Here is a 23,294-nt window from a genome sequence, read left to right on the forward strand (position 1 = left end):
TGGTGACATTCTCAACTCGCGACACATTCAGCTGTTGCAGAGTTACCATGGAGATTCAATCAGGGCTCAACGCTTGGTATGGTTTAGCACTCCTAATGTCATTCACAAAATAATCTATTGCAAATTGTGGTGGTTACTCCTCAAAATCTAAAGGCCTACGTACATAAGCTGCCTCGCCTGTAGTGGGATTCTGTAACTCATTTTTGCTGTTACCGACAAAAATCGGTAAAATTAAATCGCAAAATTATGACTAAAAACATAAAGAAAAGTTGGCATCGCTGTTTGTGTCGGTAGAGGCTAGCGACTACTTTTTATTCATCGTAAACTTACCGAAAAATTTTGGTAATTATCGAAATTATAAGCATTTTAATTTTACCGACAATTATCGATAACAGCAAAAATGAGTTACAGAATCCCACTACTGGTTACCTTGCTTGCTTCTGATAAAAGAATAAAAAAGAAAAGAGTAACCCAGTTCGGAATTTGCTCGGCCTCCTTTATTCTTTTATTTTAATTATGTCAAAAATGAAGCAGGAAAGCAAGCCAAGCAGGCGAGGCAGCTTATGTACCCAGTCCTTAATGCGACGTAGTACTCTTCTCTTAACCCTGTCAATGCCGGCGTGCTCGACAAATTGTCGATTAAAATAACTTGTCCAGCTCTTCGGATCAGGCAGCGTATCGTAGCCAAACGAGACGAAGGCCCTATCATCCTTTTTGCTAGGGTTCGAGAGTAAGGGGTCATCGTTGCCCACAATTCACTTATTCCGGATATTCAGATGATTTAGCCACATGTTCCGCTTATGCTCACCGACTAAACGGTTTGCATCCACTTTGTTGAGAATAGAGGGAGCGCGGGAATAAAAAATTTTGTCCAATGGGAATACGGCTGATTAAATTTTAATTCCTTCTACAATTTAAAGGATTCATGTTATTTAGTTTGTGTTCCCGTACTACACAAAGACACAAAGATTATTGTAAACAATAATCACGGTGCGCCTTAACTACTTTTAAATAGTTGTGAAAATTTTCAACAAGATTGACCTTTATGATATTTTCGTTGGTTTTGCCTTTTTTGAGATATAGAAGTTCAAATTGATACAATGCACTGACTGTATCGCCTCCTTAGGACCATTTACATAGGACTCGCGTTTTCCAAGCAAAATCGTGAAAACCTAAAGAACCTCTAAAAATGTGAACTTAAATAGCGATTTATTTGAAAATCCCTCCGGCGATTTTTTTGTTTCTTGATTTTAGTTTCAGAATCTGCGAAAACTTCCCAGGTGTAAGCACCTTCCATTTAAATTTGGTTAAGGCACACCGTGTAATATTAAATACAAACCTTATAGTGATGTATTTTTTTACAAAAAAAAAAAAAAATAAATCCCAATACATCAATTTGCGGTCTAAACATAAAAAAGAAAACAAAATTACGTTTAAATCGTTTTGATTCATAATTATTTTATTTTGCGTTTAATCGCACGCATACACATTTACATCTGTTTCTATTCTGGATACTTTATAGTGTTTTGTTTTGTCTTTTTAAATATTCAATGAAAAAGGATTAAATAGACGATTTTAAGTTTTACTTTCATAAATTGCAAAATACTGCTGGATACGTTTAATATATGTATGTATGTAGGTATGTATGTATTTATTAATGTATGTAGGTGTCACGTGTATATTATCTCTATCTGTAGTATTTTAAAATAATGATAAAAAAACAAACAAGCTTCTTTATTCACTTAAATGTAAGTCAAAATTCCTACCAGAGACTTCAACTCACATTGTTTAAACCGACATGGTCCTTCTTCTGTTACATTTTTCCATGTTTTGGTGAAATTTCATGATTTCATCTCGATTTATTGATATTCTGAAGAAATATATATTGCAAATAATAATCATGTTCCATATAAAGATTAATGGGGGGAAGAATCTATTCTTTGAATAGTTTTATTTATAATTAGTATTACTTTATTTTGTGTGAGACTAACTACATTCACTTTGATGAATGTCCTTTTCGTATGGGATGTGAGTAGTTTATGAGTTTACCACCAACCATTGGTATTGGCACTGGTTGTGACTGTGTGACCAATGCCGCCGCCATTGCCATTGATTTGGGAGCTTGGCTCGTCTGCTGCTGTTGTGTTTGAGGAGATGCGTAAGGAATTAATGTTTTGTACAAAACCTTCTAGAGTATTGTCGTCCATGTAGGGAGATGTACGATGGCTGGCTGGGCCAGTGGGTCCATTTTTATTATTTAATAAATCGTTAAAGTCTAAAATTGAATTATGATTATCACTTGATGCTACTTTTGCAGCAGTTGTTGGTGGCTGTTGTTGTTGTTGTTGTGTCGATTCGAAGTCATATTTCATTGCAGAGTCCAATTCGCCAAGATTCATATTAATGTTGTTATTTGAAAATATATTTGAATCTGAAATTGGTTACACACACACACGCACGTTCACAGTCAATTACCGAGTTGGACATTGCAACAATACTTACCATTGTAGGGATCCCGATAATTTCCACGAAAATTTGTTTGATTATTGTGAACAGCGTTTGCTTCAAATAGACTGGCGGATGATGCTGGTCTATTGCCACCATAGACTGGGGTTATTTCGACACGATGAGCTTGGGGTGAGTTAGCATTGCGAGCAAAATTCGAGTCGTTAACATTATGAATTGATACCTAAAAATTAGAACTGAAAGTTAAAAATTGTATTGTTGGTAGAAAGAAATAGGGTTTGTATTTCGTATGTCGACTTAAAATCAATCACCGCTTATTGTGAACTGACATATTTTTACTCAGCGTACAAAGCTACATTTATCTATTTACAACAACAAAATCCATCATTCTGCCGCCATTTTGGCTTATATGTAATACCAGATGATATAGAGCTATCAGAACCAAAATAATTAGTAATATTACATATCAAGGGTTTTATCTCCAATCGAAGCAGATACATCAGCTATTAAAACAAAGAAGTAAACAAGTATTTGCTTATAAGCAAATAATAATTTTTTCGCATTAAGCGCACCTCTTCCCCCTTGTTGGTTCACGCATCCGAACCCTTGGTACCACGTTCACGTTGCCTAGATTGTTCGATCGATCCGAATGGACTTTATACTAGAAAATGGGGGTTTCTTCGAAAACACATTTCATATGCCATCCTATGCCACGAAGGGATCACATATAGGAGTGAGAATGGGCCATCGATTCAACACTGATTCTATTCCATACTAATAATGCAAAGAAAGTTGGGAAAATAACCTTTAACCTAACCCACCATACCATTGCTATCCATTGCAATCCCACGGCAGCGGGTTCTTTCGTACCGGATTGACCCGAAACCATTGTGTTTCGGCCAGCGGCTGGCCAACCCAGCAAAAAAAACTATGCTTATATGTAGGTTTCTAGCTGCTACAACAACAACAACAACCATTGCTATCGAACACGATATCGTTTTCGAATGTTTCTCGATAGTTTTGCGGATATTTTGTTCGAGAATGACACACGAGAATGATTTCAAATATCGGTAATAATATTATTGGCGAATGAATTGACGATAGTTTTAAGATATTGGCGAAAAAACAGTTTTGGTGGAGTTTCTTGATGTGTCCGTTATGTACCTTTTTCGTCTTAATTTCTTTGTTATCTTTGCGATACTGTTGATAAACTTTGTTGTCTTGTATTTGGTAACCTACCCATATGTTGTCTTATTCAACACTGATTCACCCTTATTACGGTAATAAGGCTGATTGTTTATATCGACACCTCCAAATAATAGTATGCTAAGTCTAAAAAGTGAGTTTTGCAGGAGAAGCTCTCAAAGTTTGGACATTTTTTTGAACTTCAGTACTATGCTAAGTCAATATTTCTTTATAACTTCTGTTCGGATTGACCGATCATTACCAAAATTAGACAGAATTTAAGTTAAAGGACGTTCGACACCTCCAAATAATAGTTTGCTAATTCTGAAAAGTGAGTTTTGCAGGACAAGCTCTTAAAGTTTGGGAATTTCTTTGACCTTCAGTACTATGCTAAGGAAATATTTGTTTATAACTTCTGTTCGGATTGTCCGATCATTACCAAAATTTGACACAATTGAAGTAAAAGGACGTTAAATGTAAAGAACTTGAAAACATGCTAAGTCGACTTAGCATACTATTGTTTGGAGGCGTCGATATTATACGTAGCATTTACATATGTATATCGAAATTATTTGAAATTATTCAAATGGGAATTTTATACAAGCAATTTAAAATTATTTTTTGACACAAAAAATTTCAATGTAAAAAATGTTTCTCGAAACAATTTTTCTTGAGAAGAAAAAACATTCACCAAATATTCGAAAATGACATAATTTTCGAAACTTGTGGCAAACATTCGAAAAATATCAGCAACAATCAGTGTTTAATCACCTAGGTGTTCAAAATATGATCAGAAGATACATAATCTTAATCACTTTTCAAACACCTGCATGACCCTTTTTTGATTAAGCATTTTTCAATCTTCATGCAGATCAAAATGTGACAATAAATAACAAAAAAATAGTGACATTTAAACGCCTCAATGATTCATTTGTGATTGCTAGACATTTGTTGTGGTATTTTAAATTGAACTCTTTTTAATCATTAGAGGGAGTCACTTTCTGATCATACAAGCCACCTTATCAGTTTTTGATCACCAAAAGGAGTCTAAAAAGACTCCGCAATGTGATTTTTGAAAAAACAATCTTCCAAATGCTATCTGGTATATCGTTCTACCAAAACAAACAAACACAAATTTCTATGTGGTTTTTGTTGAGTTGTATTTGTTGTAGTATTTACTTCACCTCCCCCCGTACCATTGCTATCGCAAACGATTCGTTTTCGAATGTTTTTCGATAGTTTTGCGGATATTTTGTTCGAAAACGACACATGTCGTCAGATTCTTTGTAGTTTTTAAACTTCGTCAAAATATTTCAGTTCCACACTCATGCATTATTCCTCGAAAATGCAACTAAATGCATCAGGAATACAAATGATACATGTTTGCTTTTTACCTGCGTTAAAAATGTCCAATTATGACGTTTTGAAATACATAGCTTTGCATTTATTGAACACAATACTTTGTTATGAAACATAATACTTCAGCCATTTACAGTCATTTGCCAAGCATCTGACGATATGGAAGTCAGCCGTATATGTACATTTGGGTGGTTTAAAAAAATATAGGTCGGATTTTTTTATGCGCGTGTTTACTTTTGTTAGAGCATAAAAAATCCGACATCAATTTTTTCCCTTTGAGTTAAAACCAGTCTAATGTACATATTTTTACCAGAATAAGAATTTCACACTAATACACTAATTTCATAAAAATCTTTACACATACCTCAGTATTAAGATTTTGTCCTGGAATTAAATTCTTCAAAAACGAAGCATCGTCATAACGAATCACTCCGGTATTCGGAATACCTTCGAGATATGAATTATATCCGGTAATCGAGGGTGGCGGTGAATCATCTCCACAGCTGTGATGAATGTGGGCAGCGGTCGTTGCTGAAGAGCTACTACCACCACTACTGCCAGTGAAAACATCAAAACCGTTATAATATTTTGACTGCTGATACTTTTCTTGCAGTGTCACATCTACTCCAGCTGTTGGACCATCAGCAACTGTTCCCAAAAATGATGAATTACATGCTGTCGTTGAAGAAAAAAGAAATAACAAATCTCAATTAGAAAAGTCAAGAAAATTAATATCCATATTCACACACACACCATTATCGTTTTTATTCATCGGTAATGAATCTGTTCCAAAATGTGACCAATGCTGTTCTTTTGATTTTTGTTTTTGCTGTTGGGCATTTTTTATTTCGCTTCCAATGGCTGATATACATTTTTGAGCTGGTGTTGGTCGTTGGATGACAGCAGCATCGCCTGTTAAGCCTCCACCGCCTGCTCTTTGAGGACTACTTATATTTCGTCCGGTACCAACGCTGGTACAGCTAATACTTATATTGTTATGAGTGGCATTTGTTGGAACATTATCATTGGAAAAGTACGAAAACGAGTTTGTATTCATATTTCCAGCTGTTGTTGCGTTTTTGGTGGTTTCACCGGTTTGTGGTTGTTGCTGCTGTTGCTGTAGAGTTGCTCTGGCTGCTTCGGCTGCAGCCTCTTGAGGTGTATAGAAATTTACATTGCCAAATTGTCTATAACCACCAAGGACTAAGCCATTTGTCACCGCCTGATGAAGGGCCGGATTACGAATAGTATACATACCATTTTCATTTTTTATTATCGCAGCAGGCTGATCTACAGGCAAGGGAGCAGCAACGGGATATGTATCCAATGGACGACCTAAAAAAGGAATTGCTTAACCGTAAGTTTCAGTGCAATAAAATTACTCGAATATTACGATCTGTGTAGATGCCAATGTGAATACATATTAGATTTATTTTAGATTGGAACTGTTAACATTACCTTGCATTAAACCGGCTTGTGGTAGAATAGTTGCAGGAGCCCCTGCTGGACCACCATGGAACATGGGATTACGCAATGTTATCATTTTCGGTTGGGCGACATTAGTACCCCCACTGCTTTCTTGATTTTTAGCATTGCCAGCGGAATTTGCCAGAGGACATGAACTGTTATTGTTGCTGGCTTTAGATTTATTACGACGCTTTTTATTCTTCGATTGTTTGCCCCCTGTAGTGGTGGTGCAGGAGGCAATGTTTGTGGATTGAATTGTAGTATTACTTTTTGGAGGATTTGCTTCAACCATAATTATACCACTTTGTGGATCAAGTGCAGCTGTTGGCATCATGCCGGCGGTGCCAGCAGAAAAATGAGAACCATAGTAATTCGACAAGGGCGTTACTGGGGGAGCGATAATAGTTGTGCCTATACCACCATGATGGAATGCTTGTGTTGTTTGAGACATGGGCGTAGGTGCTTGAAGGGGTTTCGCTAACTTTTTAATCGACTCTGATTTCTGACGCAGTTGTTCGCTTTTAATAGGATCAACTTTAGTAAGTGTAATGCCCGGTGGTAGAGAGAGGTTTTCAACTTGTACACCTCTATTTAATTGATCCATAATGCTAACATTGTTGCTGCCAGCTGTGTTGCTGTTGTTGTGTTGAAGGCGTTGTTGTTGTGGCCCAACATTGCCACTTAGACGCATTGATTGCATCTGTTCGCTTAGGCTTTGATAAGAGCAACTCTGAGCATTTAGATTCGGATGGCTGGGCACAGAGGAGGATGGAGCAATATGAACGTCATTTGGATTGAAGTAACCCATATTTTCCGGTATTCCTGAGCAACAATGTTGATGTTGAGATTGATTGGATTTCTGATTTTTTTGTTGGAATTTTTTATTGCGCTGTATACGTTTACCCTTGCCATCCACTGCTGAAGCAGTACAATTTGCGGTGGAAGATACTTTCGGATTATAGTGATTATCGTCCAATGATGCTGGTTGCTGGATGTTTGGTATCGAGTTTTGACTACGATTTGAGTTGCGAGTGTTGTTTCGGGGCTGCGCTTTTACAGCGGTTGATGTTTGTTGTGGCGTTACGTTTCCGCTAGTAGAACGATTATCGGCCTTACCACCCTTGCGATTACTGCTTGCTACTGTATTTTGCGGCATGGAAGCAGATGTATGTTTGGACAAACGTATATTTGTGGTTTGCTGAGTGGAATTTTGCTTGGCCGCTGCTATTGTTGACGACGGATGTTTGTTGTTGTCACTCACAGGGGGTTTCGTTGGTTTGTTGGCAGTAGATTTGTTTTGTTGCTTTACTGCGGGACCTCGAATCGTATTTGGAGATTTGGTATCAGTACCATCGCGCGAAGCCTTCTTTGCGATCTGGCTCTTTTGATTATTTTCAGGTTGTTTGACATTCTTCGCTATTTCGGTGGATAATTTTTGGGTGTTAAGGTTTAAATTTTTAATTTGTGATTCGATTTCCAGTACATCACCATCCCCATCACAATGCTCTTCTTCGTCATCATCGTCCGACGAAGTCCATTCTGACTCCGAATCTTGCATGTGTAATGATTTAAAAGGATTATTATCAAATTGTCCATTGTCTATTAATTTTGGTCGCCGTTTCTTCGGCTGTTTCTTTTCTTGGGGAGCAGATTTTTGTGGCATGGACGATGGCTCGTCGGCATTGTCGTCGCCTTCGGAATCTGAACTAGGTGGGGTTTGGGGTTTACCTGCAGTTTTGTGCTGTTTCTTGCCATTTGTTTGTTTTTGTTTCGAGCTGACCAACTGTTGCGGTTTTGACTGATTGGCCATAACCAATTTTTGTTCATTTTCATCCTCGGATGTTATGGCAGATGATGTTGGCGTCGCCGACTTCTTTTTTGAATTGGGTTTGTTCTTGTTGTTTTTGGATTTAGTATTTTTACTATCGACCTGCTGCTTCTTGGTGCCCCCCATTTTGGAGGAGGAACACTTCGCCGCATTACCTGGCTTAAGGCTGCTCACAGAATTATCTCTGGTATTCATTTGACTACTGGTTGAATTGTTCGAAGAGGATGACGAGGATGTGGCTGCTGAGCAAGACGTTGTTGTGGATACAGAACGTTTCTGTTTAGAGGCTTTTTGCATCATTATTTGTGGTAGTTGCAGGGGAGTTTCATTGTTTTCATTGGTAGATACCGACGTTGTAGAGTTGGAATTAACCAATTTGTTTTGTTTCTGCTTTGTTTTGTTCTCTTTTTTTGTGGTTGGGCAGGATGATACAGTTGAGGACTGGCAAACTTTAGCTGATTGTTGTTGGATGTTCTGCTTCTTCTTCTTTTTCTTGGACTGCTTTTGCTGTTGTTGTTGCTCCAACTCCCTTTGTCTTTGTTCCTCTAAAGCACGTATTCTCTGATGTTCCTCTTCGAGACGTTTCCTTTCTGCTTCTTCGGCTGCATCAGCCTCAGCCTGCAGTTTGGCAAGACGCCTTCGTTCTTTTTTCATTTGACTTTTTGAAAGTTGTGGTGGGGGAGGGGGTGGTATGGTTAATAAATGCTCAGGTGGTGGTGGTAACTTGTAACTTGGTGCCGATGGTGGTTGCATTGGACTTATAACTGGCATTTGGGGTATGGCAATCGGAGGAGCTGCACCGGATGTTTGTACAAGTTGTCCATTGATGAAAGTATATAGCAGCTTGTCCTTGTCTGGACTGCTGCCCTTGGCAGTAACTGTCACCTGGGGTTCTGGTACATTTGGCAAATTAACTCGACGTATTGTCACAATTCGTTTGGAAGGGTCACTAGAACTACTACTGTTTGCAGACATAGTTGCCACAACGTCTGGTCCCAACTGCTGCTGGGAGCCAGACCCAGGGGCTGGTGGGGCATAACACATTGGTGTGGCACGAATCAAACCAAATGGTGCTGGGCCAGTGGCCGCAGCAGGTGGAAAACCCAAATTATAAGGGAAATGGTTAGCATGAGCGTATGGCATGCTATAGGCTTCGGGCACCATGTTTAGATTATTTGTTGGCGCCATAGTGAACGGTGCCGACATCGAAGGCACATCTGCTTCATTCGTCGCCTGATGTAGATCGGTGACTTTCGCATGTTTTTCAGCTGCCCCCGCGGCATCTGTGCTTTCATTAACGTCTGAATTTAATGCTTCAATTTCTTTAACCTTTTCCAATTGTTGCTCTTTTGTGGGAAGGTATGAAAATTTGAATTCGGTATTTGTTTGTTTGACTGTAGCTATTAGTTCAAGAATGGCAGTTTCGACTTTGGCTTTAGCCCGCTGCAAATTTTTGATATTGTTTTCCAATTCACCAATTTTCTTCTTGTCTCGCTTTTTGTTCGCCTTCAGAGATTTCAAACTGAGTTTATCTGTGAATTCCTTAAAGTAAATATTTTGAAATTGGCCTCTTAAATCCTGCAATTCGGCAATACGTTTTTCTTCGTCCTTTCTTTGCTTCTGTTTTGCCTTCTTGGCGGCCTTTTTGGGATTTGAAGTTTGAGGCTGTGATTTCTTTTTGCCGGCTGCTGTTGGTCCCTCTATAAAACTCAAGGTTTCTTTTATCCATTTCTTCTTGGCTTGCTCTTTGGAATAGTTGTCAATAATTTCGCATATTTCACTAACAAAATCTAGATTGCTTGATGATTTGGAAGTGACCGAAGGTGCTGGTGCTGTAGAAGCGGGCACATTCGATGCAGTTGATGGTAGTTGTTGAGATACTGCTGATGGCTTTTCTAATTGACATGATGATTTAGACGAAGGTTCTTTACTTCGCTCCTTACTCTTTGCACTTTGGCTCGATGTCGAAGCATCTCGTGTAGAGTTGTTGCTAATATTTGATTTCTTGTTGGGTGGCTCCAAGGATGTTAGGGGCTGCTGCTGTTGTACTTGTTGTGTTGATGTTTTTGGTTGGGTTTGCTTTTGCTGAGATTTCTTATTTGTTGATTTTGCATTGTTTTCGCCCTTTTGATTTGTCTGCAAGTGTTGCAAGCATTCACATAAATCGTGGAACTTGGCTTGATGTATCTGCTCGAATGTAGCTGCGATATAATGTGATTCATCCCACGACGCTGAATGGGGCATTTGTTGCTGAAACTGTTGGAAAAGTTTTAATTCGTCGGCATTTAATACATTGTCTACTTGGTTGTGTGCCTCCGAAACATTTGTTGTTGATGCAGTGGATGCTATAGCAGCTGACTGAGAAGACTTTGATGTTTTGCGAGCATTTACAATTTGGGATAACTTTTTACGAAGTCGTTCCCTGGTTTCATTCATTCGTGCATGATTACAGTCCTAAAAAGAAAGTAATGGCTCTTTCAGTGGCTAACAAAGTCATTTATGCAGCATACCTTTTTTAGACGCTTTTTACTTGAGTGGTTCTCTTTACAGTGATCGCTGCCGATATCTGAATGGTCACCTAAAATATTTAAAATACAAATTTTCATTCAACATTTCGTGCGATTAAATAGGAGAAGAAATCTTACATTTTTTGGACTTTTCCTTGCATGTCTTTTTGGGCTGAGATTCAACTGTGGATGGGGAATTTATTTCTGTGGGTATTTGATGGTGATGTTCTTCTTCCGCCGTGTCACATAAATGTTGAAGCATATTTTCGCATCGTGAAGATGGTCTAGAAAAGAAAAAGAGAATACATTGTATTAAATAAAGTTGTCAAAAAACAAATTCGTTAGATTTAACAAAATATTGCATTGCATTTTTCTGTTGATAATGCAAGCGGCTTGGCACTTACTCCGTCGTGTTGTCGGTAATTTTTAAAATATCATTTAATTTCTTTTGTATTTCCACGCTGTCAATATTGACGACGGCATCAAAGCTAGTTGAAAGCATAGTCATTTATTAACATTTTTAAGAATTATTAGAATAAATTGTTTCTACTTACTTGGATTCTACATCGTTATTATATGGTGATAAACTAAAAGAAAAAAATGAAGAGAAATATTTATAATCAGAACCCTACTGAGACTTTCTCGCCTACCACCTACCTTTTAATTTTATCGAGAAATTCTAAAAACTTTGTATCATCCTTGTTGCCAACAATTTTTTCCACGTCAACGCATATGTCATTGTTTTTCAATTCCAAAGCATCAATATTGGGCATGGTGGATCCTTCGCCATCATTGTTATCATCAAAGTCGATAAAATAAATGGCATAGACTGAGATAATAAATATCCAATATATTTTCACTACCAAATCATGAACATCGATAAGATCCAGCCCATTGTTGGAGGCTACCAGCTTGCGGTTATACAACATAATATTCGGCAGAATGGCACGCAACTCCTCACGAGTCATAGACATTGGTTGGTAGTAGTGGATTAGATCCTGTGACAGTGATGGAGATATTTCGTTGTTTAAAATTTTACGTGCCAATTGACAGGATGTCATTTTACAGTTCTGGCAGAAATATTGCATTTCAATTGTGGTAAAAGGAAAGCGCTTACGATCTGTAAATATTAAATTAATTTTAAAATTATAGAGAATGTGTTATTGTTATTAGAATAGAATTACACGACTACTTACTATTTAAATGGGTAAAAACAGCCCAAGCAATGTGATAACCATTAGCCATTATTTCAGATATTTGTTGAGTTGATGGTATGCCATTCTCATCCATCATATCTTCAAGTGATACATACAACTCCTCATCGACTTCCTGAAGAGCAGAACTTTTAGGTTTAGTCGCACTACCGATATTCTTTGAAGGATTTTGAAAATCATCGTTTGCGCATACATTCACAATTTTCGAATCGTAGAAATTCTCGTCCTTTATTACAATGTCCTGAGCGAGACATTTTGAACATTTGTCTGCATTGCGTGTCGGTGGCAAAGGGCCACCTGCAATTGAACACGTTATGCACTTGCAAAATCTGTTGTAAGAACAAAACTTTGTAGTAGACCACACAAAAATTAGAGTTGTAATAAGAACTTACTCTGCATGATATTCTAGAGAAACATTACATTTTTTACATTTATCATCTACGACTAAGGTATTGGGTGGTTGATAAAATCCATCGGGCCATTTCATTTTGGTATATGACATAATATTCTTCCAGGCTAAACGACGATTTTTGAGTGAACGAAAGTCATAAAAATCATTATCGTCAACGCTGTCCTGCAGCGAAAATGCAATGGCATCCTGTACCACCGTATCGAAAATTCGGTATACATCCAACAGTGATTTACGTCGCTTGCGTTCAACTTCCGACAAATTAAATTTGTTCAATTTTATCCATACATCTGTCCACCATATATCAACACGATTCATTATGTTTTCAAAGTGAATATAACGTTTGATAAGATCCGTATGATGTGATGTCAATTCTTCCTCTTTCAGCTAAAAGTAAAGAAGAGGATATGCGGTATGCGCCAATTCAAATGCGCTTCTGAACAATTGCATTGCATTCTACTTACTGTTATTATGCAGGCTAGCATTGTATCGGCTAGATGGGCATGAACGTGTTTCTGATACAAGCGTTGGCATAAAAGTTTCCATGTTAATGAAAACTTTCGTAGAAAATCGTTTTCAAAAGCAAACAAATATGAGGCAACCTGTTCGGAAATTCGAATTAAATCGTCATATCCATTCACAATGTCTGGAAGTAAAGAAGAAAATAATATTAACGATTATCATTGTTTTGTTATTTTTTTCGTTTTCGTTTTTCTCACTATCTATTTTCATCGAGACGAAGTGTGTTCATCTTTGAGCCGAGTTTTAGCCAGTTTCCATACTTTCACTTTATGTAAGGATAAGCCAAAAAAGCTTATCTACAAACCATTTTTAGCGACCTATTTATAAGGTCCTGAGCATGGTAACTGCATGTAGAACAAATATTTTGCACGAGAAATATCTCTGGACGTTTATTAAAAAGCTTAATTTTAGAAATACTTTTATTTGTTTTGCCCTACGTTTGTTTATTAGGTTTTGTATGGCATAAAACAGCTTCCAAATGGACCTAATCTAAATTAAGTATTTTTAAAAGAAACCTTGAATTTGTATAGAAAAATAGAGTAGGGCGTATAACAACCACAATGTATTCAAAACCTGCCTAATCAGAAACTTAATTTCTCCCGAAGGCGGTTTTTTGCCGATACTTATAAAAGGGACTTATGTAAAAAATGCGTTAACCTGGTTGGATAATCAAAAGACAATTTTTAAATTATATTATTTAATACAAATTTAAACACTCAGGGCCATTATTATATGCTTTCTTTTACTATTGGATGGATTTAAAAACGAAAAATAAACCAATTAGCAGGCATTATAAATACAATTTTCACATTAAAAATGAATGCCAAGAGGATACTCCTTGAAATTTAGTGATCACTTTTAAGTTTTCTCCAATACTTACAGTTAATCATTTCCTCAGCAGGTATTTTGCTTTGATCTGGTTCAACAATTTCCAAAAAGCCCTCCGCGTATGCCTTTACAACACATTCAATATGAAAGGCCAGTATTTGCAAGAGAAGCAAAGGGTTATTCAACATTAAACTGTGAAAAAAACATATAAATAACAACAATTAATTTTCGTTCGCATATAAAGATAAAGATTACTTTTCTCATATATATTTTCCTTTGGACTTACATTGAACTGAATAGAACGAAAATCATATTGTCGGACAAATATTCATCATAAATAAAATCTAAATGTTCTCCTTTCTTATGGTAGATTACCCCGCAAGTAATCCAATAGATTTCCTTGTTGCTATCGAGTAATTTTTCAAATTTATTATAAGCAGTAATGTTCCTGAAATTGATTTGTATATATTTTTTAGTATTTAATGTACATGTAAATATATAGTGGATGTGATTTGACAATTGACTTACTTTAACATCGGTCCATAGGCTTTAATCAGGACATCTAGCAACATTACTACCATATGTGCTGCCTTGAATTGCTCGACCATTATGTGTATAACAAGTTCACGATATTCTTCACAATTCTTGCATAAACAGAATGTGAAGAATTCGTCATCAGGATGGGTCACGACAATATTGGAAACATCCTGAAAAAAATGCATTCAATATATACAAAATGTGGTAAGTGTAATTTAAGAGAATATATGAACGGATTTTATTCTTATTAAAATATGGGCAATAACCATATATCAAGTTGAACGATTCCATTTTATTTAACGTGAAAAACTCCAACTCCAAATTAATTAATTTCATATGTATATGGAAACTAATCCAAATCTAGACCGATTTCAATATAATTTGGCAAACATACGAATTCCGTAATATGTTTTAAATTTTATTGTTATTTGAATGTAAAACTACCTTTTACACTTCTATTTAAATTGTCGTATCAAACATAGTATGCCTTGGAATGCTTGCTTTGTAATGTTGAATACACATTTTTGTCTTTCAATAAACATTAAAACAACTCTGTGCTATAAAAGTTGACAAACATTTTTTGCAACACCTTTTTAACTGCCCCGCCAAACCTACCCATCTAACTCTAGTGGATCTGTGGCTACATCCCATCGAAGCAGCCACTTTTCTGGAACTGGAGATAGACCCAGAGCCAGATTGAACAGAGGAACGAACAAATAAACATAACAAAAACACTGTTACAACAACAACATTTTTGCATGGGTTCTGATGGAAGACGAAAATACCTTTGGTTTCTTTGGGTCACTTGTTTTTTTTGATCTTATAACGCTAAATGTAGTGAAAAATAGGGTTTCTTGGATTTTCAAATTAAACCGGTCATAACTTCTTTTTTCCACAACCAGGGAGTGCTCATTGGGAAGCGGTGAAGCGAGTTATGCGATACCTCAAAGGGACGATTGACAAAGGTCTAGTATATAAGTCAAGTTCCGAAAATTCAATTACTGGTTATTGCGACGCCGACTGTGCTGGAAAAATAGATGATCGCCAATCAACAACTGGATATTTATTTGTGTATCAATCCGCGACAATATCTTGGTCAACTAAGAAGCAAAAGACAGTAGCGCTATCATCTACCGAAGCAGAATTCATGTCAATTACAGCTGCTATACAGGAATAAGTCTGGCTTAAGAGACTTGAAAATGAAATGAATCCTTATTGTAAGAAGGCTATGAACATATTTCGTGACAACAAAGGAGCACTACATGTTGCAATGAACAATAACACCGTACAACAAAATTGAACTTTTTTTAAATTACCAGAAACCCCGCACAGATTATGAAGGAGGGCCGAAAAAAGAAGACACGTTTATCGGCGTTTTGAAAGTTTACGTCGGGAAGTAACCTAAATAGGCGTGGCAAGTTCCGCCCATTTCTACAGGTTTTGAAATATTCGACATCAGATTCCTTGGAATCCTTGCATTTTAGGTATAAAGTGTCTTTGGCAATATTATTGACAACAATTAACCCTCATGCGAGTCACTAAACGGGTCTTTCTGGTCCTTTTTTTTCAAAAACGTTTAAAAACTCCTTTAAAATGTGTTCGTATCAGATCAAAATATTCTACAAAATTATTTATCATACAATTTTACTATAGGTCCCCGAATACACCAAAACTCTAAATCGTACCTAAACGCCAGGAATCTGCCAAAAATAAAATCGCATTTTAGGGTTAATGTTGTACTTTATCTTAGTTTATTAAGTTTTGACCCACAAAACTTCATTCAAGATAGAAGACGTCAAAGACAAAAATATTCTGCATCAAATTTTAACATAAGTCACCGAATAAATGAAATATGTATTTACTATATATATCAAGAAAATAAAATACCCAAATATTTTTTTAATAATTTGTTTTGTTCTTTTTTCGAGTTGATGCATGAAAGTAACATTAAATTTAGTTTTAGACGAAAGTCGTTAAAAGAAGAAATATTCTACACAAAATTTCACTGTAAGTCCCAGAACAAACTATATATCTAAGTAAAATACCTTGTTAAGAAAATAACTTTACCAAATTAGATATTATATGTAAAAATTATTTGTTAAACTTTTAGACTCTTAATTAAAATTTATTCCATACTGAGCCAAAATCTCGTAAAATACTTCACTTTTTGGGGATTGTGCCAAAAGAAGAAATGTTCCAAATCAAATTTCATTACGAGTCTCTGAATAAAAGACATTTGTAGCTATAATATTTAACATCTCCAGAAGCTTTCGCTTTTTATATATGATTTAGGACCATATTCTACCGTTTTTATTCACATTTTCGTTATCTGCGGTCACAAAATATATATTTATTAATGTTTTTCATAATAAAATCTTTCAGAAGACTATGTGTGCTCGATTCAAACTGTCTTTTTGAATATCTTTGGTGAATATATATAGGGAAAATATTGATAACCCAGATCGGACTTTGTAAAATTACGTATTTTAGTACTATAAACTAAAATAACGTCATCAGGATAAGTCATAGGTTCCTGATATTGTATGCGAAAATGCGGGAATAGTCTACGGCTATTGTCCAGTGAATATATATCTGACATACGAGTCCTAACATCCATGGTTTTGGCATGGTCCTAAATACTACAATGATGGCTACTCCTGCTCTGATAAAATTGACTGATGCAGTTGAAACAGAGTTGTGAAAAAGTCACTCCATTCTTTACATTAAAACCGCATTTGGATGCAATCCAAAGAATCACATCCATTTCTCACATTTTAAAAGCATCCGGATGCAGTTCAAACGGAGTCATGAAAAAGGAACTCCGTTCGTTACATTTTAAAAGCAAGACAATTTGTAGATACCTACAGTCAACTACAGAATTTTTCCAAAGATAAAAAGAGTGCATCAATTTCTAAAATTTTGATATAAAATAAAAAATACAACCAAAAGTTGGGAACATTTTTACGGTATTTTACGAGAAGAAAATTTCCTAATGAAGTGTGTTGGAGTACTTGCCGAAATCTCAACTGGTGATGGGAAGACAATATAAGAACACCTTTGGCAGATGAAGCATAGCTGAAATAGCTTGGATTCAATGGAGAGCAGACGAAACAGACTCAGTTGCGATTGAATTTAATGATTAAATTTTATAATTTTTGTTAATGTAATAAAGTTTTTAATATTTTTTTATAATAAAGTCTTTTTTATTTATTCTGGGATATTTTGCAATGGCTTGCATTTTTATTGCATCTTTGAACTGTATAAAAACACATTCCGAAGAGTGCCTTTTAACTCCATCCAAAGCACTGCATCAAAACACGTGCTTTGGATGCAAATTGGATTGCATCCTATTCTATACTAAAAGGGTTAGTTAAAATGCGATTCCAAAGTCATAGTTAAAATGCAGCGTCAAAGGATTAGTTAAAATGCAGTGCTAATAGAGAGCATCTTTCAGTAGTCACGCTCTTGTAAAAATCACGAGTGAAAATGCATAATTTGATGCACTTCCAAATCACTTGTAATTTTGCCATTATTTGTTTACGCCTATCTGAGGCAGGGGTGGAAATTTAATAACATTTTCGAAAAGGATTCAAATGGTACTAAAAATTCAATTCCCGCAATGCGTCAAAATAAATTGTCTTTATAGACCTTCCTGCTTCCACTCAATACATGAATTGATTCACTTTTACAACTTTACTCATTGTTTATTTTATATAGATATTTCTGGGACAATAAATTTTTTCATTAGTTCATTATACTTTTATTCATTTTATTTCATGTACTTCTGAATTATCCGAAGGATACTTAAGATGAACTTGAGATTGAAACTTGTGTATGAATATATATGGGGATTTCTGAGTGAAATCGGACACTTTTTCAAGATGAGGTTTTTGATTTTCTTTTTTTTTTTGCTGTGGTGATGCTGCTGATTAACAAAACATTTTAGTATATTTTCAAATTTTTTTTTGACTAATGGTTCCAGAGATATCGCGCCTTGAAAAGGTCAAATTTTGTAAAAACTACATGCAAAGAAATACTCATAACTTCTTTAATATTGGTCCAATTTGAAAAAATCTTTTTTTGTATGTTTTGTTGTTTTATCAGCTATTAAATAAAAAATAGCAAAAAAACTTGCACATTGGGCTTGGATGCTATTTTCGCGATTTAATATTTAAAATCAATTTTTAAAGATGTTCGACCCCTTCGATTTTCTTTAAATTTTTTTGTATTAAACTACGTTCAATTACAAAAATTTTAAGTCCTATATGGTAATGGGATTCGGACGATTACTATTTTTTCTGCATTTTTTAAAATTTGTCAATTCAATTTTTCCTTTATACCATTGTCCAAAATTTATTATTTTATTAAAAAAATTAAAAGTTTAATTTATAAATATTTGTTTTGATTTTATATTTATGAATTTATGTCAAACATCTTAAAAACTGCGTCATTTTTCGATTTTGAAAATGCATCAGCGAAAATTCCATTAAAGCCCACTGTACATTTTTTTTCTATTTTTTATGATAAACATATAATATATAATGATAAATATGTACTCCTAGCTTCAAAAATACAGGAAATACAAATTTTGGACAAAGGTATTAAGGAAAAATTGTATTGACAGATTTTAAAAAATTGAGAAAAAATAGTAATCGTCCGAATCCCATTACCATATAGGACTTAAATTTTTTGTAAATTTTATTTAATAGCTGATAAAACAACAAAACATACAAAAAAAGATTTTTTCAAATTGGACCAATATTAAAGAAGTTATGAGTATTTCTTTGCATGTAGTTTTTACAAAATTTGACCTTTTCAAGGCGCGATATCTCTGGAACCGTTAGTCAAAAAAAATCTGAAAATATACAAAAATGTTTTGTTAATCAGCAGCATCACCACAGCAAAAAATAACGGAAATCAAAAACCTCATCTTGAAAAAGTGTCCGATTTCACTCAGAAATCCCCATATGTACGTCTTGTAATTAAATAAAAGTGCTTAGCCATACACAAAATATACAGATTAGCAGTTATTATTATATTGTTTAAACTGGTATACTGGTTACAATATAATAGTGATTTTGGCAATCATTTCTGACTACCGAATTAACAGGTTACTGGTAATGCAATGAAGGGACAAGTGGCTTTCCCAAGACCATCGAATTGACTGGTTACTGGTAATGCAATGAAGAGACAATTGACTTTCTAAGGACTATCGAATTGGTTGGTTACTGGTAATGCAGTGAGGGATTAATGGGATTAATAGACTCCCTTCTATGACAGCTCCATGTTAAGTTCACCAGTCTATTGCATTGCGAGTATATTGGGCGATAACTATTTGTGTTTACCAGTCGCTAGCAAAGTTGCTAGTTACTCCGTACGTAGTTACCCGAAAAACTGGGCAACTTTTTCAGCCAAACAAAATATGTAAATGTATATATTTGTGGTGTCGGAAGTCCTTACATCCGAAGGTAATAGCTTACATATTCGAAATTTTCGAAATAAAAAAACCTATCTTAAAAAAACGTATGAAAATTTTTCGACAAATCAGAAGAATAGACTTCGTTTGAAATCAATCGGCAGTGTAATTTTTAAAAAATATTCCTAATCATTTGAATTGAATAGTGATAAAATTGCGTTTTTTCGTTTTACTGGCAAATGTTTTAATCCCGCGCACTAAAAAAAATCTTATTAGGACGAAGGTCATTATTTATGAAAGTTTTTATTTAATTTGATTAATCGAGCTAACATGACCTAAGGAGTTCGTATTGAAAAAGTTTAAATTTTTGTCGGCAAAATCAGTTGCCTATTTTAATGATGTTCCTACCAAAATAAATAATTAAAAATTAGAAAATACTACTTAATAATGTTTGTCTCAACTCACCATAAACGGATTTAATCGACAATTTTTCTTGCCCTCCTGACTTAACGAAGAAAACTCAAGAATTCTTCGCTTATCAATATCCACATTTATTATATTGTCTTCCCGTTGGCTTAGCTCCGATAGGGAAACAATAGATTTAATCACTAAAGCTACCAGCTGCTGTGGAGCCAACGGATCAAACTCTTTAATTGATAAAATCTTTGACAATGCTGTGGGTGGATTTTCATCGTCCATAACTGATATGCAATTGCTGCCGAATAGTTTGGAGAACCGCATTGAACATTTATCTGATAATAAAGATGAACTGCTTCCGGTACTGCTGCGGCGTCTTACTGCTGGCGAGAGGGCTTTAGCGCCTTCATCGCCACCATCAACTGTTCTCGTATGATTACAAGTGTAACCACAAGGACCTTCACCATCACTATGGTAATATATAGAATCGGCTTGTGTGGGCAGTGATGGTTTGCTGCTACTCTGACCATCTGCTATGACTTGATAATAATGTGATCTTTGTTTGCGGTGTTTATTTTTCTTGGTCGAGTTCTCATGTACCGTCGTAGAGGATGCGGCGGCTGTACTGGTAGTATTTGCCAAATCCTCAAATTCCTTTGTGCCGTCTCCCCCTTTCTCACTAGCTTCCATTGCATTTTTCTTAATTAAAGCTTGCTGCGCTTCGGTCAGTAATACAAATGGATCAAAGTCCTTGTCTAGAGGGCTTTTCAGTTGAACACTAATTTTCTCTACCATCGCATTGTCATCTTCGTCCGATTCAGATGACGAGGAACTAAATTGCACGTCTGCTCTGGACAACATACGTTTTGTCTTCTGTTTGTCCATTAAATCCGGGCGAAGCCGTCTCAGCCTCACTTTGCACATTTTATTTTTCTTTTCCATTGTAAACTACGTATTAGAATAGTAATGGTCACTTTCTCAATTCGTTAATAAACTTTCGTCGATTTTAGGGACACTAACACTATGTTTTATCTAGAATGCTGTTAAAAGAAAAGGAAAACGTTTTCAATCTCGCTTAAAGAGTTTCCTTAAAACATTTTTGTTTAGTTTGTGATGGGCTATATGCAATTTTTTTTTCTTCGTAACACAACACACAAGCTTTTTTGTTTTCGTTTATTTTCATTCATTCATTTTTGCCTGTTTCCTCCAGTATCCGATTGTTCCGATAGCCCGTCCTCTTCTCGCATTCCCATAATTCCAAAAAAATCGTTGATAGATAATTTCCCTTTGCGGAATAGATAAATCGCGTAACGGAGAGAGAGACAGGAGTAGTTATCTATGGGAATTGGAAATGTGAAATCAACGAATTTAATTTTCGTTGCTTCCAGACGTTGTTCCGTTTTGTGTTTCCATTCGTCGAGTGTGGAAAATAGGGATGTCAAGGAATGAATAGGGATCGAAAGCAGAGGTGGAAGCGAGTCGGTTTTCGGTCGGCGGCGCGCCGCCGCTTCTCTTTTTTAAGGTTTTAGCCGCCGCCGATTACATCGCCTAGAATCGGCTAAAAATCGCAGCCGTCAACTCGACGGGATGGCGTGCGCCGATATTTTTTAAAATTTTTCTGCCGCGAGCACTTAACTTATTTCACACAGTATTAAATTATTTTTTTTAAAGCCATTATTTTTGATGTTGGCGTTTTTTTTTATTGTTGGACTGCAGAATTTTACATCTTTGTGTTTATTTCAGCTCGAGTCCATATTTTGTCAATTTCATATCCACTTTAAAATATTTTGTTGTTATTCAAACAATTGAATTACAACAAAATATGGACTCGAGCTGAAATAAACACAAAGATGTAAAATTCTGCAGTCCAACAATAAAAAACGCCAACAACAATAATAGGCATCAGCACGGCCTTGTTGACCAATGCGTAATGCAAAAACAACTTTCTTGTTGTTTTTACCCCCGTTTATTGAAGCAACACTCCTATGTTCGTATTCTTTGCGAAGCAAAGACGACATAAAAACAGTGGTGGATATGAAATTCTTTAGTTCGACTCAAATTGTAGGGTAAACAGCTTTAGGGCCATACAGCAAATTTCTCATTTTATTTAATTTGCTAGATGGCTTTATTGACCTGTTTATCGATACAGAGTCGGCGAAAAAGGGAACTGATGAAGTTGTTTGGTGACAACTGAAACTATAGTATTCCCTACCCTTCGCCCGCAACTAATCAATTTCATATCCACTTTAAAATATTTTGTTGTTATTCAAGCCATTATTTTTGTTTAATACAAGGAATGAATAGGGATCGAAAGTCGATTTTCGGGCAGAGACCTGCGCCGATCGGCTCACAGCCGGCTAAGCCGAGCCGCCGATCAATTTTTAAAGCCGCCGCCGCCGACAATTTTGTCGACTGAGCCGTTAAATTCATATTAATAATAAAAATATGCTTGGTTTACATTCGGCCTCGTTTCGTGATTTCGAAGGCGTTTCGTGATTTCGTGCGGAATCAAGCAAAATTTATCATGATTTCGCATACAAAAATGAAATCATCTCATTTTGTGATTTCAGCGAAAACAACATCGAAATCACAGTACACATGATATACAACCTTGCTTTTGCCTAAAAAAGTACCAAAAGTTGCAACACTTTTCACGTATGACAATAAACAAGGTAGATGTGCGAACTGCTGCAACAAAAAATGTTAGTATCAAAATTTGTAAACAATGTGAAAAAATATTAAATTACTTTGTTACAATGCTATTTTTCATTGTGTTCCCGTACTTTTTTAATGGTAATTTTAGAAAATAGAGCGAATTGTCAAAAATTTGTTCCCCATACAAATTTCCTAAAAAAATAAGGGAACGGAAAAATGACGGAAATTGCAAAAACTCCAGCAGAAATGTCAAAATCAACGTATCAAAATCAACGTATCAGTTATAATATTAGATACCAATGAACATATGAACATGTTTGCTGCTGGTTTCTACTAGGCCAAAATTTTATGGCAGAAAACAGGAGAAGAGGGTGTTATTCGTCGCTATTTTTGTTTAAAGAGAATTGCAAGTCTTGCTAGATTTCGGTGTACAGGAACGCATTTTTAGCACTAAACGGTAAAACTATTGCAAGTACTAATATTT

At 35.7% G+C, this 23,294-nt stretch overlaps 1 protein-coding gene across 1 annotated transcript; it reads right to left on the reverse strand.

The window, feature by feature from the left end:
• Positions 1-1,432: 1,432 nt before the first annotated feature.
• Positions 1,433-21,631, reverse strand: LOC141388342 (uncharacterized). The gene is made up of 17 exons (XM_073958309.1): positions 20,204-21,631; positions 14,314-14,492; positions 14,072-14,233; positions 13,838-13,977; positions 12,900-13,081; positions 12,419-12,822; positions 12,009-12,355; positions 11,470-11,932; positions 11,367-11,399; positions 11,217-11,300; positions 10,951-11,096; positions 10,816-10,883; positions 6,469-10,759; positions 5,764-6,345; positions 5,375-5,685; positions 2,503-2,689; positions 1,433-2,431 (listed from the first exon to the last, which is right to left on the reverse strand). Exons 1-17 carry the CDS (start codon positions 21,095-21,097, stop codon positions 2,046-2,048), a joined length of 8,859 nt encoding a protein of 2,952 aa, XP_073814410.1. The 5' UTR covers positions 21,098-21,631; the 3' UTR covers positions 1,433-2,045.
• Positions 21,632-23,294: the final 1,663 nt, after the last annotated feature.

The sequence above is a fragment of the Musca autumnalis genome, unplaced genomic scaffold (genome assembly GCF_047663935.1).
Source record: "Musca autumnalis isolate F117 unplaced genomic scaffold, ASM4766393v1 scaffold_1, whole genome shotgun sequence".
In the NCBI taxonomy this organism is placed as follows: Eukaryota; Metazoa; Arthropoda; class Insecta; order Diptera; family Muscidae; genus Musca; species Musca autumnalis.

Coding starts and splice junctions, on each gene's coding strand:
- LOC141388342 (XM_073958309.1), bottom strand. CDS start 21,097: ATGGAAAAGAAAAATAAAATGTGCAAAGTGAGGCTGAGACGGCTTCGC. Junction 11,400..11,469: donor TTTCTCGATAAAATTAAAAG/GTAGGTGGTAGG, acceptor TTTTTCTTTTAG/TTTATCACCATATAATAACG. Junction 11,097..11,216: donor ATTACCGACAACACGACGGA/GTAAGTGCCAAG, acceptor TTTCTTTTCTAG/ACCATCTTCACGATGCGAAA.